General features: G+C 38.3%; 1 protein-coding gene across 1 annotated transcript in view; it reads left to right on the forward strand.

The window, feature by feature from the left end:
- ppip5k2 (diphosphoinositol pentakisphosphate kinase 2) overlaps positions 1–17,345 on the forward strand; it is a 48,993-nt gene extending 31,648 nt beyond the window's left edge. Inside the window, exons 26-34 of the mRNA XM_016522048.1 lie at positions 2,483–2,524; positions 2,657–2,830; positions 6,363–6,435; positions 9,354–9,473; positions 11,618–11,680; positions 13,071–13,091; positions 14,369–14,512; positions 14,595–14,708; positions 16,869–17,345. Of these exons, the coding sequence (XP_016377534.1) occupies positions 2,483–2,524; positions 2,657–2,830; positions 6,363–6,435; positions 9,354–9,473; positions 11,618–11,680; positions 13,071–13,091; positions 14,369–14,512; positions 14,595–14,708; positions 16,869–17,119 (1,002 nt within the window). The 3' untranslated portion in view covers positions 17,120–17,345. The remainder of the gene's footprint in view (positions 1–2,482; positions 2,525–2,656; positions 2,831–6,362; positions 6,436–9,353; positions 9,474–11,617; positions 11,681–13,070; positions 13,092–14,368; positions 14,513–14,594; positions 14,709–16,868) is intronic.
- The last annotated feature ends 4,336 nt before the right edge of the window (positions 17,346–21,681 follow it).

Below are 21,681 nucleotides of genomic sequence, written 5' to 3' on the forward strand. Positions count from 1 at the left end.
GACTGATTGGATGCAGTACATGCATACTTGGGCTTGTTTGTTAAACAATTAGCCTATGCAATTTATATGTTTGAAAACCGCCAAACTGACCCCAAACCAGCCCAAATTTTGTCCACCCGCCCAAGCCAATTTTTACCCACACAATCAAATTCAAAACCGCCCAATCTGGCAACACTGTAAACAGTCTCATGAGAACAGCTCCTCACCCCACGGAAGAAAGGGGCGGGGTCAGCAGAGCTCATTAGCATTTAAAGCGACATGCAATATATATATATATACATACAAACATACAGAGAGAGAGAGTTTTTTGAATGAATGAATTGGCTTCATTAGAGAGATGCTGCACAGACTCAGTTACCATGTATGCCAGACTATTGTAAATAATACCAATTAGAATATGACTTTAATAGATTTAATTGATTTAAGAAATTCAGTTACGCTTTGCAGTAACGTTTCAGTTGTTAACATTGGTTAACATGAACTAACAATGAGCCATATACTTTTTTATAGTAGTTAGTTTATAATAAATGCAGGTGTTAACTGTTTTTTTTTTGTTCATAGTGCATTAACTAATGTTAAACAGATACAACTTTTGATTTTAAAAATGTATTAGTTAAAATTGACATTAATATGAATTCTATAAAACTATTGTTAATTGTTAGTTCATATTAACTAATGTAAACAACTAATAACTAACTGTAAATTGACAGAAATTCATATGACCAAATCTGTTTGTATAAAAAACAGATTTCAAGCATTCAAGTATAAGCTTTTAAATTTAAAAGGTTGTTAAAAACAAAGAAATGCAGTGTTTCCAAACTTTTTGCTGGTAGTGAATGTGCTGTGCATAGCTAGAATCATATATTTTTTTTAAAAACATCTTTTACGTTGCTGTGGCATTCACATTATGTAGGGATGTGAACAAGTGCTTGCAATTTTCTCTCTTCATGTGAATATGCTTTTATATGTCCTTAACTTTTAACGTGCCAAAGCCTTCTTTTCAATTTCAGTTTCTGTCCATTTGAATTTTGTTTTTAGTGATCAGTTTGATGTTTCTGTATTTAGTTTTTTTTTAATGTATGTAATTTTAAAGTACCTACATTTTCTCAAAATGGGAGCAAAATACCATGTTGTTGTTCTGGGTCTACAACTATACAACTGTAGTACTACATAGTTTAAAATATAATAACAGTGATTTTGTCATCAAACGTAGACTTACCCTAACTTTCATATTTTTTTCTAGCTCCGTATCACTCATAGTTAGACAGAGCATTGCTTTAATTCAGCACGTTTATTAGTTTAGCCCAAATGAAATTTCATCAACTGTATGTTTCTACTACATTTTTCCTACTAATCTATCTTCCCATCTGTGATTTATTACACTAAATAACCAAATAATCAAAGCACATGCTTCTGTAATAATGAGAAAATTATTTATAGCTATCATTTTACCATGGTCTGTCTGAATACTCTATTCTGATTGGCTGAGATGTGTGCGTTAAATCACTCTAATGCACAAGTAGTTCTGTTCTAAATTAATGCATAAGTTCAATGAAGCACACGCATACAGACGGTCGCTCGCGCACACAGCAGCATTCAGGAGCACCATTATATTTCTCGCAGCAAAGTGGTAACATGACTGGATTTGAAGTAATTAAATGCACAGCTAGTAGAGAGACGCTGCACGAATGCAGATCCTTCTTTCAGAATCATTCAAATAAATGTAATTCTCCCGCTGTACTCTGCTTAGCTTCAGATGGTGTGGATTAGAGTCATTTCATGCACACCTAGCCATGGATCATGCCTTTATGTAATGAGATACAAAGAAAAGTTGAAAAGTGATAGATTTGATCAAAATTGAGTTTTACAATGCAATTTATTGGTTGAGCAGAGTTAAGTAAAAGCTAGTTAACCCAAAAATGAAAATTCTGTCATCATTCTGTTTCATGTCGTTTCAAACCTGTACATTTTTTTCTTCTGTGGAACACAAAAGAAGATAATAAAAAAAAAAAAAAATTTAAATAACAGGATTTGTTCACCAAAATTGAAAATTGCATGCACCCACTGTCATGTTGTTATCATACACTCTCAGAACAAAAGGTACAAAAGTTGTCACTGGGGTGGTAACTTTTCAAAAGGCACACCTTTGTACCTAAAGAGTCCATATTAGTACCTAAAAGGTATAAAAGTGTACCTTTTGAAAAGTTACCACCCCAGTGACAACTTTTGTACCTTTTTTTCTGAGAGTGTATTATGACTTGACGGTGTTATTGTACAGTGTGACATGAAAATTATAAAATATTAATATCATGCGATATTGTTTCAAGCATTCAGTTTTCATTCAACTCGGGCCGGCTAGCAGCCTTGTAGCGTGTATATATTACTTTGCATGTCTTTCATATTTCAATTCAAAGCTTCTCTCACCACAAATGTGTATTATTTTGAAAACTGCCACCGTCTCTTATTTGTTTTCTTTTTTTAGTCCCCATTGCAGAAAGACTTTCTCAAGACGCCTGCTGGCAAAGTATGAGCACTCTTAGCTGTGTTTGTCTTCTGTTGAGCCAAATTCCTTGGTAGTGAATGTTGGTGGACTCGACGCCGGACTGTTGTTAACGTTGCATGACTGTGCTGTTTCTGCCCCCTGTCTCACTTCCAGGAAGAGAGCCCCCTGAGTGTGTCTAGCCCTGACTCTATAGGTACCTGGATTCATTACACCTGTGGTGTGGGTACTGGGCGTCGAAGACGCAGATCAGGGGACCAAATAACTTCCTCCCCAGTCTCCCCCAAATCACTGGCTTTCACATCCAGTATTTTTGGCTCATGGCAACAGGTTTTTACCAATTTAATTCATTCTTCACACCAACCACTAACGTATTGTTCATTCACACTCAAGATCTTGGCGGCGGTCAGCAAGGACACCTAATAAGCAGATGAATTAAAAGAGAGCACTATTACCTCATTCATCATGTGTTTTGTTGATATTTAATGCACTGGTTTGTGTTCTGGAATATCAGCGTTTCAGTTCGTTTTTACCAGTTTTGGTCTATAACAGTGTCTTTGAAGAAGACGTATTTTCTCTGCGTGTCCATATAAACCATGTTTTTGTTCTAAACATATGAAAACTAACTTATCTCCATCGACTGCGAGTAGTACTACATTTTGACACAAATATCCATTAACGTCACAACACCGAATACACAGTCTTTGTTTTTACACACCAGTGGTTTCTCAGTTTTGCTTTAAAGTCAACACGAAATAAAGATTTGCAAAAAAAGTGCATTTTTTTTCTACCTTACTGTGTATTATTCATCAGTGTATTTTACTCCAAAAAAAAAAATCACATTGGCCACCCAGCTGAATAGATTAGTCTTTGTTTTTGGATATTGTTGTAGGTGGTACACTTTTCGTATCAGGGGATTCTTGCCAAAAGTTAATTGTTAATAAATAATCACTTTTAGTATTAGTGTACGTAAAAATCACAGCAGTAATAGAACATGAGAATGAACTTTTACAATTGTAACATGCTCTCCAAAGTGAATTTTTGTGTATCTGAAGCATGTTTTCTGCATTTGGTTTTTCAGGAAGGGGGTAGTCCTCCAAAATGCACTGGTTTTGAACAGCTATGTTTCAACATGCAGTTAATTCCTGACGGATAAACTCCAGTCTTGCCCCACACTTTTTTTTCCCTCATTGAATGTCCTCAGAAATACATCATTTTAAGAAAGTAAAATGGGTTGCGAATGCCATTTCAGGTTGACTTCAAATTCTGCTTTATTTATGCATACTAATGTTATTATTATCATTATTCTTATTTATGAGACTGATTAAATGTAACCTGAATGTCATACCATATCGAAAATAAATATCGGTTCGTATGCATTTTTGTTATGAGAAAAGATACTTTTAGCCTTTGCTGCTTTTTCAGACCATAAACTAAAAATCTCATGATAACTTTTCCGTATTTTATTGTTCTCTCTTCACCAATCTGCTGTCTTTATCCATGTTTAGCCTGGTAACTCAACTCTTTTCATTCATCTGCTGTGCCATTAGCTGTCCTTTGCATCCTGCGCCATTTCAATAATGACAAAAACTTGATTTGACCTGTGGGCTGCTGGTGGGATATGTGTTACTGATATCATGTATGTATCGGGTGGATTTTTGCTTGTCACTCATCTCTTCCAGGACAGACGTTTGTCTCTGCTTTAGCTCTCATTGGTCCCTGTCCTCAGCCAGATCTTCATTTCTTGTTTTTACGGTTCATTAGGAAGCTCTTAGTAAGAGTATAAACACATATGGTGTTGTTTACCCATTTATTGAGCATCACTATCTTTTTATGTTTTACAATAATTATAACCCACATGTTATAATTATGCTTGTGTCTTTGTTTTGCAGCATATTATTGCTTGGTCAGGTTGTTCCATGTCAGTTTTGCTGTCATTTGTACACAACAGTATAACAAAGTGGGAACCTCGGTCAAGTACTTAACACACACATGTGGAAGATGGCGGCACAGTTTTCAACTAAATAAAGTGGCTCAAAGACACTTTAGGCACACTTAAGAATGTCATTGTTATACAAGAAAACAAAACATAGTTGACACTGGAGTCTTTGGAGAGTAACTGTAGATACAGTACGGTTCATCAGACATAGACATGCTTGATCGTTATTTCAGATGCTTTTTGTGAAGTGTGTTATCTTGTAAACAAAATCTTTCAGATAGATTGACGTTGCTTTGATATGCACTAACATTCAAAAGTTTGGGATCAGTAAGATTTTTAATGCTTTTTAAGAAGTTTCTTATGCTCATCAAGGCTGTATCTATTTGATCAAAAATACAGAAAAAAATGTACTTTTGTGAAATATTATTGTCATTTAAAATAACAGTTTTCTATTTTAATATACTTTAAAATGTAATTTATTTCTATGATCAAAGCTGTATTTTCAGCATCATTACTCCAGTCTTCAGTGTCACATGATCTTCAGAAATCATTCTAATATGCTGATTTATTATCAGTGTTGGAAACATTTAATATTTTTTGGAACCTGTGATACTTTTTTCAGGATTCTTTGATAAATAAAAAGTTAAAAAGAACCGTGTTTATTCAAAATAGAAATTTTGTGTCACAACATACACTATTATTCAAAAGTTTGGGGTCAGTAAATTATTTCTTTCTTTTTTTTAATTTTTTTTTAATTTTTTTAAGAAATTTAATACTTTTATTCAGCAAGGATGTGTTAAATTGATTAAAAAGTGATAGTAAAGACTTCTCTTTTGAATGCTGTTCTTTTGAACTTTTTATTCATCAAAGAATCAAAGAAAAAAGTATCACAGGTTCCAAAAAAAAAAATATTAATCAGCACAACAGGTTCATCACCACTGAAGACTGGAGTAATGATGCTGATGAAAATTCAGCGTCATAAAAAGCATATTAAAATAGGAAACCAATATTAGAAATTGCAATATTATTTCACAATCTTACTGTTTTTTTCTGTATTTTTGATCAAATAAATGCAGCCTTGATGACTCCATTAAAAAACTTTAAAAGTCTTACTGATCCCAAACTTTTGAATGGCAGTGTATGACATAAAGACAGATTTTATGTGTGCCTATGGCTATTGATACACGGGGCAACTTTTTGAGCAATTTTGCCGGACAGCTTTTTTTGAGCACTGTTGCTTGGGCACTTTCCCATTGAGAATGGGTAACAAATTTCTATCTGGACACTTTAGGTCGGCCCTGTGTCTCACCTGGTTGCCTGTTGATGGCAGCACTGCCCAAAGCTGCCCCATGTATCCTCAGCCGAAGTGTATTTTTATTGCCACGGTCTTCATTGACAATCCTTTTAGTTGAGAGCTAGTCTGAATCTGTGACTTGAGCTGTCAGGGTTTATAGAAAATCAAGATTGATCTAGGCCTCGGGTAAAGCAAGAGAGCTCTTTTTTCTGTTTATTGTCCTCTCTTTTTCCCCCCCAATGTAGATTTCATAATTTTGATGTTTCGTTTGGTTTTGCATGGAACTGAAATGAACAACACTGTTCCCTGCTCTGTTGGGTTTTACATGAATGCGAACGCATATGAAATATGATTTGTTTGATTATACTCTATAAACTGTTGCCATGTTTGTCCTCATACCCTTCTGCATTCCTGATCTCATTTCCTGTTTCTGATATGGAATGAGTCTGTGTGGCAATGCTAAACGCATGGTCCATTTCTGTTCCTTCATGCTGGGTTTTTGTTTTGTTTTTGGTGTATAGACCTGTGAACTCACATTTACAGTGCTGCTTATTAACATCTGGAATATGCCTACTGGGCAGGTTGACGTTTTGTTAAGCGGTTATTGTTGTCTGCCTGTGCTCTTTCAGGTTCTGTCAGAGAACAACAGCCACAGCAGACCCAGCAGACTGCACCCGGATCACAAGCTCACACCTGGAATAGGTAAGATGTCATATTTATCCACTGAACAGACACATGTTATAATATCCTGAATGCTGTTGGGTGTTTATTATGGAGGAGCTCTGACATACTGGTTGTACCGGTATCCAAATAATGTTTTGCCGTTCCATTTCTAATCTCTGTTGTGTGTGATGTTGGTGTGGCTGCTCTCTCTTGATTCTTTCAAACTTAATGACCAATTAATTTGAGTCTGAATTGGGACTGAATGTGTAATTCTATCAGTGAGCTTAACTCTGAAACACACTGCTCTAAGATTTTTGCCACACAGCTGACTAATACAGTGCTGACTCTCATATATGCTTGTAATGTCCTTTGTGTGTTTGTAGGCCTATATACACAAACGCTCATGGTTTGCAGCATATACTTTTGCCTTGCTGTGTAATTATACATATTAGTAGAAGGACAGGTGACATGAAATGCTATTGGATGTCCTGCGGTGTGACATGCTACACTCTACATTAGGGCTGGGCGATATGGGCCAAATCATATCAGTCGATATCTATAATTGTCACGATAAATGTCATATTTTTTATTTCTTTCAAGTTTACAGGCAGATTCTTGCTCCCTAGTGAAAGTTGTAGAAACCTGACCATTAATTGTGGTTAGGTCAGAACATGACAAACACTTCACGTCTCTGAATTCTTTACACTTTTCCAGTCATTGTTCCTTGATATAATAAATATCTTCATAGAAAGATTAATTTCTTGGTTTCTGCATGTTCTAATTAGTAATATTGTTTCAAATCAAGACACAGGTTTGTGCTGCCTGATAATATTAATAATGCTACTTTTGTTTTTTTTGTCTCTTAGAAAATGCACATTTGACAGTAGTTGTAGCTTGAGTTGGGATGCAGATGTATATGTTTATTATCAAAATATTCCCACTGTTTGAGTTTTATTACAATTAACTATTGGTCTTTCATAGTAGTATACATTTAGATCATAATAACCACAGTTAAAAACCACACCTCAATACCATAGTGAAAATGTAACTATAGTTTCTAGGTATTTGTGTGAAAAACAGTAGTCTAAATTAATAATATAATAAAATTCGATACGACATTTCTGACACAATACCAAGTTATTCGCATAAAAATTATATCGAACATTTATCGAACTCTTGTTACCGTTTTGTCGCGGAAAATTATCTTGTGATAATCATCATTAGTGATTTATCGCCCAGCCCTACTCTACATGTATTTTATTCTATTTCTATTCTTTTATGGCTCATAATAGCAATTGATTGTATTTTTTTTTATTCACTGAAAAAAAAGTCATTAATTTGTCATGCTGCAGGACAGTTTAAAAGTAATGAAGACAAAAGGTGCTTAAAATATGGTGACCAGTTACTGGATCTAGGAAGTGCTCTTATATACTCATAAACACTTCAAACTAAAGTTGGGATGTTGTTTGGTGGGGAGAAGTAGCGCATGGACACGTTACCAAGAAAGAATGTGTTTTGTTAGTGACAATTTTGACTGTGATCTTTCAAACAATTAAGCGCTTGTGTTGCTTAAGAGGACAGTTTAAAAGTAATGAAGACAAAAGGTGCTTAAAATATGGTGACCAGTTACTGGATCTAGGAAGTGCTCTTATATACTCATAAACACTTCAAACTAAAGTTGGGATGTTGTTTGGTGGGGAGAAGTAGCGCATGGACACCGTTACCAAGAAAGAATGTGACACTGAAGAATGTTTTGTTAGTGACAATTTTGACTGTGATCTTTCAAACAATTAAGCGCTTGTGTTGCTTAAGTTTTACTTTGTGATGTGTGGATATCAAAGAATTGTTCATATTTTACTATTTAAAACCAGAGTGGTGAAAATTTGCTTAAATACTATAAAGGTTACGAGTTTTATTGTTGTTGTCAGCTGTTAAAAATTACCATACATTCTGGTCATTCACAGCAATACAGATTGATTTGATTCGGTTCAGACTGATTCTACCATTCGTTAAAATGTAACTGATATGACACCTCTGGAATGCAGTATATGATAATTACAGCAGTTGTAGTAAATTAATGCAATAAGCCCCGTGAAGCCGTGGTTTACTGTGAATTTATAACAGCTAAAGTGCCTTAAACCCCCTTAGCTGTTATAAATTCACTGTAAACCATGGTTTCACAGGGCTTATTGCTTTTATAAAACGGTTATTCCATATACGTAGTAAGGTTTCACAAAATAAAACAGAGCAAATAAAGTGTAATGATATTAATAAAAACAGTATTCTTCCACCAAACAATGTAGTTCCTCAGAAAAGGCTTAGACTTCATTGGACCAGCACAAATCCAACAAGCGATATTATACTATAATCAATAGCAATGGAAAACGACTGCTTCACAACACCGTCCTGTGACGTTAAAAACACTTGGAGACATTCTCTGATCTCTTACACTCTTAAAAATAAAGGTGCTTCACGATGCCATAGAAGAACCTTTTTGTCTAAATGGTTCCTTAAAGAACCTTTAACATCTGAAGAATCTTTCGGTTTCACAAAAGGTTCTTTGTGGCGAAAGAAGGTTCTTCAAATTACAAAAACGCAAGAAAGAGATGGTTCTTTAAAAAACCTAATACTGAATGGTTCTTTGTGGAACCAAAAATGGTTCTTCTATGGCATCGCTTGAAGAACCGTTTGAAGCACCTTTATTTTTAAGAGTGTAGCGTCCTACTGGTCGCTGAGTGCTTTTTAATTTATACTTTTAAAGTGAGGACCTCTGAAGATCAGTTTACCTTACTAGGTTGCCATGACAAAAGACATTACTGTCATTATGGGATGCTTTCAGTGAGGCTGCACTACTCATTCTGTGGCAAGAATCTTCTAGAAAAGCATGCTGCATGCATTGCGCGGTGTGTCTCTTGGAGCACCCGATTGCTGTATGTATCTTCTCTAACTCCCATCAGGGTCTCATTGCGCTGGCTTGTTTAGCACCATGGTGCTGGGTGGCTCCTCCAGTGCACCTAACCTACAAGATTACGCTCACGCACACCGTAAAAAGCTGACCTCCTCTGGCTTCTTAGATGGTATGTGCAAACACGCACACACACCTTCTAATGGTGAATCCCCGTCCCTGTTTTTAAGGAATCCTGGAGTCTTATCTGTGTTTTCAGTGTGAAGCGCCGGAGCTCGGGTCATTCTCAACTGGTTGCATTGAAATAAGTCATCTTTTTGTTGTTTTGCCCATCTGCCCTGAGCGATGTATTTATGCTGCAAAATCTACAATACAACAACCTCAGGATATTTTTTTGGATTCTGCACCTCATATGCTTTTGAAAGAAATGTATGCTATGATCTGTACATATAGTGTATGTTTCATGAAAAATCAGGTATGATAATAATAAGATTAAATTCATCCAAAGCGACTTACAGTGCATTCAAGCTATACATTTTTTACCAGTATGTGTGTTCCCTGGGAATTGAACCCACATTGAATAAAATAATAAGCTGTTGTCTATAATGCCTAAAAAAAAACGATACAGTTCCTTTTGTTAATAATCTGATTATACACAATGATCAGGTGTGTACAGTGATCACTAGTCTGTGCGCCAATAGCCGGGTTTCCATCCAAAGATGCGAATTTAACTTATGCCCAAAACTGGAATATCGCATAAAACGTTTGCGAACAAGCACCGTTTCCATCCAACGAGTCAAAGAGAACAAAATCGTCACTTCCTGATAAACTGGCACTATAAATCACTAAGAAAGTAGGAGAATATAATAATTTTCATATATAATAAATGACTTGCGCCTCAGAGCGAGCAGACGAAACACAATGAATGCGGTCACTGCTTTCGGAGGTGGATGCCGCTGTTTGGGAACGCAGTCGTGTTAGACATTTCTGGGAGGCAATTATACAGAAATACTTCGATGACAGACATTGCTCGTGCATTTCCGAATGACCATAACAACATTTCAGATGCTGTGGAATGAGATCGGTCCGCTGGTTAGTCAGGTTTTGCCATCCCACAGCGCTTGGAGGAATTTATTCGCAAGATGCATTTCCATCCCCAATTATTCACATCAACCCTTTTTCGCACAAGTCAAAAACCACCACAAGCGAGCGTAAAAACTTTTTTGCGAATTAAGGTGATTTTTATTCGAAATTTGGCGTTTCTATCACTCGTCTCTCATGCGATACTTCAAAATGCGCATTAAAACAGGGTGATGGAAACCTAGCTAATGTCAGCTGACCCCTGAATCAAGTTTCCATTCATTTATATCCATTTTGTCCATTTGGTGTAAGAAAGTATGCAGGTTTTGTTTCAGCAAGCGCTGTTGCATGGCCAGTGCATTACCGTGCTGAACCTAGAGAGTCACGATGGGTGAACTGGGGTCTTTATTGAATGGCTCTGGGTATTTGTGTGTGTTAATGCAAGATCCATTGGCAGCGTAACCAACCTTTCGCCGTGGCGTTCAGAGAAGGGCCCTGCCATAAAACTGAGGATTTAACGTAATGCTGTTTACCTAGGGTGACCATACGTGCCATTGTTTACCTAAACATCTTGCACAAAGATTTCCACCTTTCTGCCTTTTGACATTTTACACCGTTTAATGGCCTGAGACCATTACCAGTCACACGTTTGAACGTGCCTATTCCTTCAACATGTACTCCAAACTATTGACTGATGTGAAATATGAAAAACCAAACTTTAATCAATGGAGTGTAAATTAATTCTGTTTATTATTAGTAGTAGTAGTCATAGTAGTATGCTAATACTGACAAAAAAATATGACAAAAACACTATGGTGAGTTAAAATTCAATATGAAGTGTCTACAGTTGATTTTGAAGCCGTTTACGAAGACTTGGCATAGTGATACAAAATGTAATCTTTCTTATGTGCCACCTGTGGCCAATTAGGCGAGCTGCAGTCTTCTGCTGACTAGCTCTATCGTGTCAATTTAACCCCCATTATGCATTCTAGGGTTAATACTTAATCTTGAACGGAAAGAAGAGGTTTCATATTGAAAAGCGGAACGTTTTTGTTTGTTTGATTTTTTTTATTTTTTTATATCACTATCCCTATGGCTGTCCGAACACTTAACACAAGCACTCCTCTGCTTTTCCTCTGCGTCTTTCCTGCATGACTCTTGCCTTCTTTAGCCCTTCTTTAACCCTCTTTCTGTTAGCTGTTATACATTTCAGGTACCTGTTTTTCTCTTTCTCAGAGGCTACGCGTGGTTCTGCTGTAAAAAGATTTTCTATCTCATTTGCGCGACACCCAACCAATGGTATGTTTGCTTTTGTTAATTCCCATGTCTTCCCCTCACATTCAGTTTTTAAGTTTTTTTATGATCTGTTCTTCTGGATATAGAGTTCCTCCATCAACCGCAGAACAGGGAATGTGACAGTTATTAATTTTAGAGGACTAAAAATACCCATTCAACACACCAGGAACCAACAGTTTATGTCTTCTCTGCACGGTGGTCTCTTTAGATGGATTTCATAGATTTTGTTCCATCATCTGTTAAAAAGGGAATTTGGCATATTTTGTTGTTACCTAATATTTGCTTGTTTATTTGTGGCTGAATGAGCTAGTTCTTAGATACTGATGAAATATGTTGAATTATCAGGTGATCAGCATTTGCTGCTCTTAGGCCTATTTAAAGGCAGAGTAAGGGATTTCTGGTAGCCAATGTTTATATTTGAAATCACCAAAACAAACACGCCCCTACCCCAAAAGGGTCTTGCCCCTATTCTGATAGCTCCGCCCCACATATATGTATGCAACCCAGGCATCGATTAGTTCTGTGAAACAAAGCAAAACCAATGTTACACTGTGTCTACGGACGTGAGCGGCGCGGCGCAACAAATCCCCTACAGAAAACTGCTGCCGGGTTCTATTTGTGACGTGCTGACACACATTTCAAATGGTTTTCAATGGTCGCTTGATCGCGTCCAGTGTAGTCAGACTTTAGCTGTTGTAGACACGGTGTTACTCACCTATTGAGAAGAAACAAAGCAACCTCGGCGTCCGATCGCAGGCCTCCGCTCCTTGAGTTCTCTCCAGCGCTGGAAAGCTGATCCGATATTTACACGGGTCCTACTTCTTGCCTTATCGTTCCGCAGACGTTTTCCTCTTTTGTTTTTTATCCGCCATCTCTATCTTTCTGTCGCTCGGCTCGGCTAATGGCCGTCCCATGCACTGAACGCGCTCTCCTCCACATCACGAGTAGACACGCCCCTTATTGCTGATTGGCTACAAGTTTGTTTTGCGATTCGGCCCGAATCAGTTTTTAAAGCGTTTTTGAAAAATCACTTACTCTGCCTTTAAAGGATATGTATTTAATATAACACTTTTCATTTTAACCTGTTTATTTATCTGCATATTTTAGCTTTTCCCGTGTTTTCTGTATTTTCAGTACCAAATTCTATAGTATGCACGAAACTTTGATCTGACAGGGTCACATGCATTAAAGAGGAAATCAATGAATAGCTGTAATATAAAGCATTATTTAAAACAATTGTATCCCTGAATATTTATAACATAGTGTTTTCTAGGTGGGTAAGATCTAAGATGATGTTTTTGGAAGTTTAGAAAATTGCCCATTTTTAGCATATCATTTTTATTGTTTGTTTGTTTTGTTTTTTTCCTTTAATCTGCTTTTCTAAATGGGTCAGTGTTTTCCAGTATGTTCAGTGGTAAGTGCTAATCATGCTTAATATACTCCTTCTATCCTGTCTAATTAGTGTTTGTTATTTTATGTTGCCTCTGCTTCCCAAACTTGTTTAGTAAGTATTTAGATCTAGTCTTTATACCCCATTTCGACCCTTACCAAACTCCAAGTCCACTATGATCTCTCCTATTAAATTAAAAAGAAAAATTTCATTTTTAACTTTATGTATCCACAAGGAAACTATCCTCTGAGCATTGTATGTTTTTGGTTTATTCCTTGCATTCGCAGAAGGAAAAGTAACAAGTAAATGCTCATTTATATTTTAATTTTTTGAAATAATTGCCGAGACAGTCTTCACATTTAAGACCTATTCTAAGTAAATCACCAAACCTATTAATTTGAACATTGCCTAGTATACAGTATGTTGGCTTATATTGTTGTGATTAGGTCTTCTTAAGATTTTTACTTCTTAAGATGCCTCTTCTTTTATTGTTAATAGGTGTTGTTTTTTAACAACCTTAGCAAATCAATCTGGGTGTTAAGTAGGACAGCATTTAAATATAAGTAGAAATAATCTAAATGTCAGTCCACAGTAAAATGCTAGTAAATCCACACTTATCATAAAAATAATAATAATAATTTTTATTTATTATGCGCTTTTCTAATACCCAAAGTGCATTGCACATTATGTAAATGAACTGCTGCTTGGCAACCGTTAACAGGGTTAGGCTAATGAACTTGGTTATTTTGATAAATGTAACCATTTATGACTGTTGGTGTCTTTTTATATTATATAACTGTTGCTGGTGTGTATTCATACGATAAACCATGAGAGACTGTGTGTTACAGTGGAATAATCACTGTAATGCATGGCCTCTCATTGCTTATTGCTTTTATTAGAACGATTCCTGAAGATTTATATTCAGACATCTTGTGCCAAATTGCATGATGTGAATATATCAAATCATAATCATGTTGTTTCACTAGTTTCATCTGAGAAATGAAAAAAAAAAAAAAAGTATACAAGGTAGGTCGATTATCATTTCCGCTTCATAAATTCATCTTGGCCAAGTGGTGTTTTTGGTAGATTGAAGGTATTGTGAGCTGTTCTTTGTGTGACCCATCTGCCTCCATCCTGCAGACCTCAAACTCATGTTTGACGGTGTTGTTGCTTGTCACTTTCAGAGGAAATGGAACGCCATGTGTCCAAGATCTTAAGTTAGAGTTCATGCTAAATGACTATTCTAGCTGAAGATGTGTTTTATGGTCTTGATTCTGATATTCTGGTATATTTCATTGAAGGTTTTGAGTTGTACTCCATGGTTCCTTCAATCTGTCCCTTGGAGACCCTCCATAATTCCCTGTCTCTCAAACAAGTGGATGACTTCCTCGCCTCCATAGCCATATCCCATGATCCAGTACTGGAAATATCTGCATCCTCCCCAGGTACAGACACTGACTGCCACTGTATAATGTGTGTGGTTTACTGTACATTTGTCTTAACCGCTTTCTGTTTGCCGACCCTCAGCTGTGCCCACAAAGAAGGCTCCTTTGAACACTTACACTCCAGCAAAAGTTTTGCCTTGTCCTTTCACCCAGTCTCTTGGCAAGAAGACGTGCTCACCAGAGAAGAGTGCATCAGGCAAGTTGCATTAAATGCAGATATTGATGGTGAAATATTGGAACATATACAGTTCATTATTTAATGTATGTAAAAAAAAAAAAGTCTGTTGAAAATGGATAGTCATTTCTGATTTATTAGGGTTCCCACAGTCTTCGTGGAAAAACTCGAGAATATCAGTACATTTTATACTTGCTATTGTTCCTGGAAAAGTAGTTGTACATTTTTTCTAGTTATGATCTAAAACAGGTCGGCAACGTTTTGGGCATGAAGTGCCCCCCCCCTCCTTAAATGCATGATGTATTTATATAGTTCATAAGCATTTTTAAATGTTCACATGAAGATCTACATTTCATTATACAAAGTTTCTGAAGCATTTTTTCGTAAAGTTTTTAAAACTTTTCAAACGTTTCTTCATTTTAATGTTTAAATTAGACTTTGAATAACAGATTTACAATGTGACCCTACTGAACACCACTGCATGTGTGACAAGGCCAATTATGCATTAAAACGTTAACTTTAATGACCGTTCTATATTAATGCGCTGCTTTAATTGATGTGCACACACACACCACTCGCATACACCGATCACGCTGCGCAAACACAGAAACATTCAGGAGCACAGAAACCTGTTGTCAGTGCTGCCCCGCGACTTTTATTAATCGATACTGAATCACTACATTATTTCTCAGCAATGAGGGGATAAAATCGCTGTTTTTGAAGCAGCTAAACTCAGCTTCATTGTTTGTAGACTAATATTAAATGATTTGCTACTTCCATCTTTCCTCGCTTTCTTTCGACGTTAAACCTTGGCTTCCCGCTGGAATTTGTGCTATGCTTCTGTGAACAGTAAACTCCGCCTACTTTGATTTGATTGGCCATCTCACTTATTCTGACATTGACGAGCTCTGTTAGACCGCTGAGGCATCGATCTAAATTGCCTCGTTTGTGCAGCATCTGTAGACTAGCGCAAGTTAATTCTCACACTTAATAGTGTTTATACGTAGCTCCTAACAGAATGATTACCTCAATGTATGTCAGTATGCAGTTTTCCCTATTGCTTGCGTGCCAGTAGCGGGGTTTCCATTCAAAATCGTGTAAAATTCAAAGTCGGCAGTTGTACAGAAATACTTTGACGACAGACTTTACTCGGTTATTTCAGAATGATCATAACAGTTCAGATGCTGTGCAACAAGATCGTTCCGCTGGTTAGTCAGGTTTTGCCGTCCCATCGCGCAAAGTCACATGACTTATTTGATGCGCATGGAGGAATTTATTCGGCAAATGTTCGTTTCCATCTCCCATTATTCGCATCAACCCTTTTTCGCACAAGATTAAAAAACAACCCGTGCAAACGTAAAAACTTTTTTGCGAATTAAGGGATTTTTTTTCTCCAAAATTTAGCGTTTCCATCACTCGTTTCTGATGTAATACTTCAAAATGCGCATTAAAACACTTTTTAAAACACGCATTAAAGCATAAAAAAAGTGCCCCTTTTAGACTTGCACTCTATTCATTTTCTAACTGCTTGTTTTCTTTAAAAAAAAAAAAAAAAACTAACACTAGCTTGCTCTATTCTTTTTTTTGTATTCTATCTATCTATTTTTTAAAAATTTTTTATTATATAATAAAAAAAAACTTGCTACGTGTACTGCGTTAAACAAACTGAGACTTGCTATAGCACTTGCATATCATTGCTCTTTTGTTGATTTTGATTGCTTCCATTGTCCTCATGTGTAAGTCGCTTTGGATAAAAGCGTCTGCTAACTGAAAGATTATTTATTTATTTATTATTTAAAACAGGGTGATGGAAACATAGCTAGTGATTATTCCTCTGCGTGCCATACTGTAGGTTGCCGACCCCTGATCTAAAATATTTAATTGTCTAGATATTACTCTTGTGTAAACTAAAACTTTCTTTTCAGTGAATTGGTTAGTACAAAAATTGTCTTCATTACAGTAAATGAATCTGAAAGAAAAAATCCTTATCCAGTAATCACAAAGAACTAGCAAGAATAGAAAGAAGTCACGCAAATTCTTTGTTCGAGAGATGTTGGAAACCTGTTATTCATCAGAAATGGAAACACTATCAGATAAAATTGCTGAAGTAGCTCAGGACATACTTGTCACAATCCAGTGTGTCCTTTTGTTTGTTTACTCAGTGTATTTTTTTCCTTTCAGATCAAGTTGATTTTCCAGCCAGAAAACCCAGAGGCGTTTCAGAGCATGGTGCGAGTAGCGGCAAAACCTCACAGCCAAGCTCAGAGACCAAGCAGCCCAAGCCTGCTCCCAACATTTCCATCCTTCTGCCACCTGAATCTCATGACTCTGCTGTTAAAACCCAGCAACAATCCAGTGGCACAGCAACACATGAAACCCCTGCTCTAGAAAACAAGAGTGCTACGAAAACCGTGTCAGGCTTTTACACATGACATCCATCTACAAACCCCCAACCAGGGCAAAAACACGGCTATCAAAGCACACACGCCAAGCTCATGGACAACTGATGCATACGTTTACTGGACCCAGTGAACTAAAACTCACAGAGCATGTTACAGGCCTCACTTCATTACTTTTAGTGACAAGAATTTGTCATAATTAGCTGTACCTTTATTTGCATTTAAAGGAACATCTCACTGAATGTTTGATACCAAAACACAGTCCACCAAAAGATATCACATTGTTGTAAATACAATCATATCGTAGGCTTATTTAGCTTTTCCATTCACCTTGAATGGTTCAGAAGAATGTTACATTTATCTTGTATATTTGAATGTTAAAATGGAAAAGCTCGCATAGAATTACTTGTCATAGTATGACATGTTGCTGCAGCTGGTTTTAATTCTTTTGGAATATTTAATGAATGCAGCACTTTCTGGGGCCTCATCAAACAAGGTCCAAAGTGATATTTCTTGTTTAGAATCATATTTTTAATGCGTAGATTTGATTACAATCAGACCGTGCACTTCTTTCCCTCCACTGCAGCTGACATCTGCCTTATGTTAACAAGTACTTTTCCATCAAACTGAAATTAAACATGAATGTTGTGTAAATTGGGAATGAACTTTGGCTGTTGGTATTTTTAAGTTCATGAAAAAAACAAAAAAACAATGCATTAGAAAACTGTAAGTGGTTGAATAGTTCTTCAGTAGCCACCTCTTCAATTCTCAGGCCCCAACATAATTTGTGTTCTAATCTAATCACATAATTTTCCACTTTTCTGCAGAGTGTAGCTCCAAGCTTCTCCAGCACACCAGCCTGTAACTTTGTAGTAATCCTGAAGACCTTGATTAGCTGGTTTGGATGAGTTTGATCAGGGTTAAAGCTAAACTATATATAATATGGCCCTGCAGGAACAGAATTGGACACCCAGGAAAGGTTTGGGAAGCACTGGATCAGACATCAGTAGTGTCTAGGGCTGCATGCCCACTTCTGATTGTTAACTATATCCAAAGTTTAACAACCAGCTTACATCATCTTTTAAAATAGACCCATAACCATTATCTGCATTTGCACCTTACACTTACAACACCTTATGAAACAACCCAAAGTAGGCGTACTGACCCAGAAACAGGGTTGCCAGGCCTGCGAAACAAAACCAGCCCAATCACATTTTTCTGTGGTGCCCTCCATCGGGGGTCCACTCGCTTTAACCCGCGGACTACAAAACAACCCGCAGCTAGAGTGTAAAAGTAGCCCAGTTTCGCTGGAAAACCGTGGACTTTACAACATTGCCTGGAAAAGCACCCGCCTGAGTTGACGTCATTTGCCACCGTTGCTTTTTTAAAGACATACAACTGGCACTGGCTGTTTACATGGCAGATGCAAATGCACATATCCAATTCATATCAGATTTATTTCCACATATGAATGAGGGCTGAAAACCAGTCTGAGAATATCAGAATCCATCAAGGTCTTCAGGATTACACGAAAGTTACACACAGGTGAATTTGATCAGGGTAGGACCTCTGTAGGAAAGTGGCCCTGATCAAACACACTGGAACCAGCATATTAAGATCTTCAGAAGCACTTGATTATTACAGACAGGTGTGATTGATCAGGGTTGGACCAGGGCCCATATTTATTAAGCCTCTGAGACTTACTCAGAAGAACACTGCTAAGAATTAACTTCAGAGTATCAAGTTACTTAAAGCTCTTACTCTCCCAGTTATTTAAGACAGCTCGAGAGGTCTCTCAAGGGGTTAGGAGTTGCCTGTAGGGGCTTGTGATGGCACTGAGGAGACAGAGACATGCGCAAATCTTTCAGGAGAGGAAGAATGTTCTTGAAACATTTGACGACGAGCAGTTAATCAAATGCTATTGTTTGGACAGAGCAGGCATCATCTTTGTCAGTGACTTGGTGAGGGACGTCATATCACCACTAACTTTACGCAGCAATGCATTTTCAGCAGAATTGAAGGTTGTGACACTTTTCAGGTCAGTCAACAGCACACTGGTTTAAAATTTGTAATCAAGACATGGTGGAAAACGTGTTTCTTTCATTTCCAATGTGTATATCATAATGCATTCTTTTGAAAATTCTTTACTGTCAATTGTGTGTTGAATGTAACCTCCTCTTAGGAATTTCACCATTCAATGTGAATTTATTTGAGAATATTCTTAAGGAAATCTATTCAGTGATTGGTCCATGCCTGTGTCATCATCCAAAATCCCATTTGTGGCACATCAAAGTGTCATGAATCATTTCTAAGACTGACAGTTAAGATTTAGTCCTGCACTTCACTTAAATTACGACTGAGATGCTTGATAACTTAACTTTTAATGCAGCTTTGAGCCAAGAATATTTTTACTCTAGTCAATTCTTAGCAGTGTTCGGAGTAATTCTCAGTGGCTTGATAAATACAGGCCCTGCTCCCTTTAATTGCTTGCCAGTTTCTTTAAGAGGGCCATAGCTACAGATAGGTCTGTGTAAGCTTATTTTCACTGTCCTTTTTCAGTTTTTTTTTTTTTTTTTAATTTGACAGCATCCACTTACAAAACGCATCATGGTTGAATGGAATTTGATATTGGTCAGGGCCTGAATCTGCCTGCCAGATAGATTACAACAGGGTTGTCCAATCATGCTCCTGGAGGGCCAGTGTCCTGCTGAGTTCAGCTCCAACCCCAATCAAACACACCTGAAGCATCTAATCAAGGTCTTACTAGGCATACTAGAAACATTGAGTTATGCATATAACTACTGTTCCCAGAAGGAGGGAAACGAGGTACAACACAAAGCCGCACAAATATCCTCCACAGACACTTCTCTAAATAATGCCCATGACATCGCCATGCCCCTTGTTGAGTGCGCACACACCCCTGTAGGCAGGGTCAAACCTCTGCTCTTGTATGCAATAGAAATCGCCTCCACAATCCGATGCGAGAGGCGCTGCTTAGACAGTGGCTTCCCCCGAATCGGGTTGGCAAAACATACAAACAGCTGATCAGAAGAGCATGCAGCCCGCGTTTGCTCCACGTACCTGCGTAGAGCCCACACAGGACACAAAGCTTGAAGCTTCCTGTCTTCCTCAAAGTCAACAGAGAGGCTTGACAGAGCGGGCAGCTCAAATGAGAGCACACTATATGCTCTTGACAAAACTTTAGGTGTATACGCCGCATTCGGGCGCAACACCACTCTCGACCCATCCAGTGCAAACTGTATGCATGTGGGATGCACCGACAGTGCATGCAGATCGCCCACACGTTTCGCCGACGCCAGCGCCAGCAGCAGAGCCGTTTTATAAGATAGCATCCTCAGATCTAAGGACTCTAATGGCTCAAAAGTAGGTTCACACCTGGCCTCCAGAACCAGCACCAGGTCCCATGACGGCACCATTGACTATGTAACGGGCCTCAGACATCATGCCCCTTTAAGGAACCGAACGGCAAGCGGGTGCGTGCTTGGCGCAGCACCATTTATGCCCTCATGATAGGCTGAGATGGTCGCCAGATAAACTTTCAGCGTGGAATGGGAGCGACCACCTTCCAACAATTCCTGCAGAAAAGTCAAAATCCCTGCAATCGGGCACTGATATGGTGATAAAGATTTCCGCCTACACCAATCTTCAAACATGCGCCACTTCATCGCATAAAGCCCTCTTGTCGACAGCGCTCTAGCACTCTGAATTGTGGTCACCACATTGATAGGGAGCCCCGCTGCCATCAGATTCTCCCTCTCAGCAGGTAAACCCACAGAGACCAAAGCCCAGATGAGGATGCAGAATTTTCCCCCCTGCCTGTGACAGCAGATCCTTCCACAGGGGAAGACACCACGGTGTCCCCGACAGCAACGCCATGATCCCACGTACCACGTCTTCGCTGGCCAGCAAGGTACCACCAGAATCGGTGACAGACCCTCCTGACGCACCCGATCTAGAGTGGGCTGTATCAGATCCACCGGCGGAAACGAATACAGCAGGGTCCTGGGCCATACATGCGACAGACCGTCCACAGCTAGTGGGGTGCTCCTGTCTGTGATCGAGAAAAACAGTGGTCAGTAAGTGTTCTCTGCAGACGCAAAAAGATCCACTTCGGTGGATTCCAGATCCGTGCCACTATTCACGGGTGCAAGCGCCACTCCCTGACCTGCGGACCGCCCCTGGACAGTATTCAGATGGCCCGGGACGTGCACTGCCCTGAGTGACGCTAAATGTTTGCTGCTCCACATCAGGAGCTTCCGCGCCAGCTGCAACAGTGGAAGAGAGCGAGTACCCCCTTGTTTGTTTATATATGTCACCACTGTCGTGTTGTCTGTTCTGATTAACAAGTTTGCCCCGCAAACGCTGGGCAAAGTGTCCTAGTGCCTGACAAACAGCCTGCAACTCTAAACAATTTGTGATGCTGTCTTAATGCCGCTGACCACTCCCCTCTTACAGAGCTCCCCTGGCACAGAGCTCCCCATCCATGTAGTGATGCATCCATCGTCACCACTATACGTGACGTAACCCTGCCCAGGGGAATTCCCTCCGACAACAACGCTTTGTTGTCGGAGGGA

This window comes from Sinocyclocheilus rhinocerous, unplaced genomic scaffold, assembly GCF_001515625.1.
Source record: "Sinocyclocheilus rhinocerous isolate Xijiao unplaced genomic scaffold, SAMN03320098_v1.1 scaffold178, whole genome shotgun sequence".
NCBI classification, from domain to species: Eukaryota; Metazoa; Chordata; class Actinopteri; order Cypriniformes; family Cyprinidae; genus Sinocyclocheilus; species Sinocyclocheilus rhinocerous.